At 62.9% G+C, this 2974-nt stretch overlaps 1 protein-coding gene across 1 annotated transcript; it reads right to left on the bottom strand.

Annotated features, from left to right (window-relative positions):
• Window positions 1–2688: 2688 nt before the first annotated feature.
• Window positions 2689–2967, bottom strand: MNEG_1140 (hypothetical protein; the record flags this gene model as incomplete). Its single annotated transcript, XM_014050369.1, has 1 exon — window positions 2689–2967. One exon carries the CDS (start codon window positions 2965–2967, stop codon window positions 2689–2691), a length of 279 nt encoding a protein of 92 aa, XP_013905823.1.
• Window positions 2968–2974: the final 7 nt, after the last annotated feature.

The following is a 2974-nucleotide window of genomic DNA, read 5'->3' as shown; positions in this document are numbered from 1 at the left end:
TGTGACCATGGCGTCGCCGCTGAGGGCTGTGTGGATGTTGACCTGCGGGTTCGCACATGCGCATGCATGAGGATGAGTTGAAGCGTGTGTGTGTTTGTGTGTGAAGGGGAGTGGTAGATGGGTAGATGAGTGGTTTTGTGGGCACGTACCAGGGTGATTGTGTTGAAGGGGCATAAATGTGCTTCCCGTTGCAAGTGCTTGGTGTGCGATTCCAAGCAAGTTGCGGTGGCACCACGTGTGCAGCTGCGTGGCCGCCCCCCTGGCAGGCAAGACAGGCATGCAGCGGAGCGGGCGGGCGCCACTGCCAGCCGCCAGACTTGCAAGGTACAAAGCTTGCCTGGTACAGCTTCCTGCGCAGCTGCTCGGAAGCTGCGCAGGCCCTCATCACTTCGGCCATGAGCACGTTCATGACCTCCGACCCAACGGGAAATGAGTCGACACGGTAGCGCTGCGGCGCCTTGGCGCCCTCGGGGACACCAAACATGACATAGTGGCAGCTGCCGCCCTCGTGCCACACCCTGCGATGGGGGCGTATGTGTTTTGGAGGCCCGTTGATGGGTCCGAGGCGTCTGTGCGCAGTGCAAATGGCTGATGTGCCTTCACTGATGCCATTGTGTGTTTGCTGCCGTCACGCCGCCAGGAGCGGGCCCAACGCGGCCGCTACCGCCATGGCGCTCCCCAATCGCTCGCCTGAACTCCGCGCGCTGGCGGTAGTGAATCGGCGCACTGCGGTGGACCTCGACGGGCGGCAGGTCAAACCCAGAAAAGATGGCGCGCACGCGCTCCAGCTTGGCTTCGAGCTGGGTTTCATACTCCTCGGGTTTGACGATTGTAACGCCTTTCATCTGCGCCGGTACCTGCTGCTGCTGCTGCTGCTGCTGCTGCTGCTTCTGCTCATGCTGCTTCCTCTCATGTTGCTGTGCCGCACTTGCATCAGCTGCGGGTGGCGCCGCCTCTGCCGCCGCCTCCACCGTCGCTGCCGGTTCGGAAAGCCGCCGCTTCATAAGACGCGGCGTTGCACAACGTGAGAGCACAGGAATCTGCAGGGTTACTAGATTCCGACGCGCTCCAGCCCGCAGGAGCGACTGCATGAGTTTGCTTCGCCGTGTGAAGCCGAACGTGGGCGGCAACTTTTCGTTGATGAAGTTGTATACGAACAGAACAGGATTTTTTATTACCTACATGGTGCAATTGTATGTGTCGGTCTCAAAGCACTCGCAAGATCAGTCCACCATTGGTGGGCACCCGTGGCACTATGCCTCCTGCAGCCTGCCGCCACCAATATCAGCTTGATTATGTGAAGATAATAGAATGTTATTACAAGTATTGGCTGAGTGTGTCGGCAATGGGCTCGCTTTTGGTGTGTGGTCAATCCGGTCAAAAACTGGCGGTGACCAGGGGATACCAGTACAGCGACACGCGGTGCAGGTAGTTTGTGTGCAGCTGAAGAGAAGCGGGGTGGGTGCTGATCGCAGTGTAAGCCACGAGCTCTGCGCCTTGTGGCTGACGCGCGCATTGCGGCACTGCTTGCTGCCACAATCTCGCGCAGTGAGGCGTGAAGGCGTCGATGCAGTGAGCGTACGCGAGTCCGCTGTGCAAGACGGTTTTGACCTCCAACATCAAGTAGCCAATCATGAGCAGCACCAGACCCCGGCTAGCGGTGCATGCTGCAGCAGGTCACCTTGCCGACTCCGTGCAGCCGCGGCCCTCGCAGGCGCTCCCAACTCTTCACCCATCAACAACAGTTCGCGCCGAGTCATCGACTGCCCTTTGGTAGGACCCTGCGCACCAGCCATGTGGAGGCCATTCGGGAAAGGAACGATGATTACACCATGCAGCAGAGACACCATGGTCATCCTTTACAAACACTTGATCATCTTTGGGTCCGCACGCCCACAAAAAGCTGAGTCCAGGCCTGGCACTAGCAAAACTGCTTCACAACGCCGATGGGATATGGTTGCGTAGCATCCTGTGCCTTGCCGGTCTTGCAGCAAAGCGTGTCGTTCATGCATGAGCAGGCAGCGCCACGCGCACAACAGCGGCAGACGGATCCCCGGCTATGCAGCAACACGGTGCTATCCCAAAAAGTGCATGGCAGCGCGTGGCCGACGGGGGGATGCCCGCTCCGCCGTGCCTGCGTCGCCTCACCGAAAACATGCCGCAGACGCAGCGCCCGGGTACAGACGAGGCGCAGCATCGCGGCAGCGACGCCAGAGCGCTCCAGCAGGGGGGGGGGCTGTCCCCAGCGACGGCCATTCCTCTCGCAATCAAAACGTCGAGCGTGCAGCCTGATCGGCGCTCGCCTAGCCCAGATGCAGGCAGTCAAACCGTCATTCAATCCCAGAGTAGGATGTCCGCGCGTGCTCTGTTCTGCGCGGCACCGCAGCTGCTGGCGGCGTGCCCAGGGGGTGAGTCATCCGTGCTCGGCACGACAGCCCCAACTGACAGCCCCAACAGCGGCGCTGTGAGCTTCGACTTCAAAAACCCTCGCAAAATGAGATGGTCCTCCGCCCTCTCGGCCCCTCTCGAGGTCAGCCGCAAAACCTGAGCCCGCTGCCTGCTGCGGGCATGCCGGGAGGGGCGGCCGCTCCTGCTGCGGGTGTGGGCGACCACCCTGCCCCCCTCCCCTCCCATTTAATGTGTGAGGAGCGCTCCGCAGATCAGTGTATTGTAATCTCGGCAACGTCATCAGCGGTCCCACGGGCTGCCGACCACGCGCGCCGGGACCTGCTGCGCCGCCTCCGCCTTGGCCTTCGCCGCCGCCTCCGCCTCCGCCCGCGCCTTGGCCGCCGCCTCGGCCCGCGCCGCCGCCGCCGCGCGCGCCGCCGCCTCGCGCTCGGCGGCGATGCGTGCGAGCGCCGCCGCCTCGTCATCCACGACCGCCGCCGCCTCGCCCGCGTCGCGCAGCGCGGCCGCGGCGTCGTCGATTACGGCGGCCGCCCCCTTCAGCGCCTTGCGCGCCCCCATGTGGCGC

This window comes from Monoraphidium neglectum (genome assembly GCF_000611645.1).
Source record: "Monoraphidium neglectum strain SAG 48.87 unplaced genomic scaffold scaffold00109, whole genome shotgun sequence".
Classification (NCBI taxonomy): Eukaryota; Viridiplantae; Chlorophyta; class Chlorophyceae; order Sphaeropleales; family Selenastraceae; genus Monoraphidium; species Monoraphidium neglectum.
Note: the sequence above shows the minus strand (reverse complement) of the source record. Positions and strands in the feature narration are given on the sequence as shown.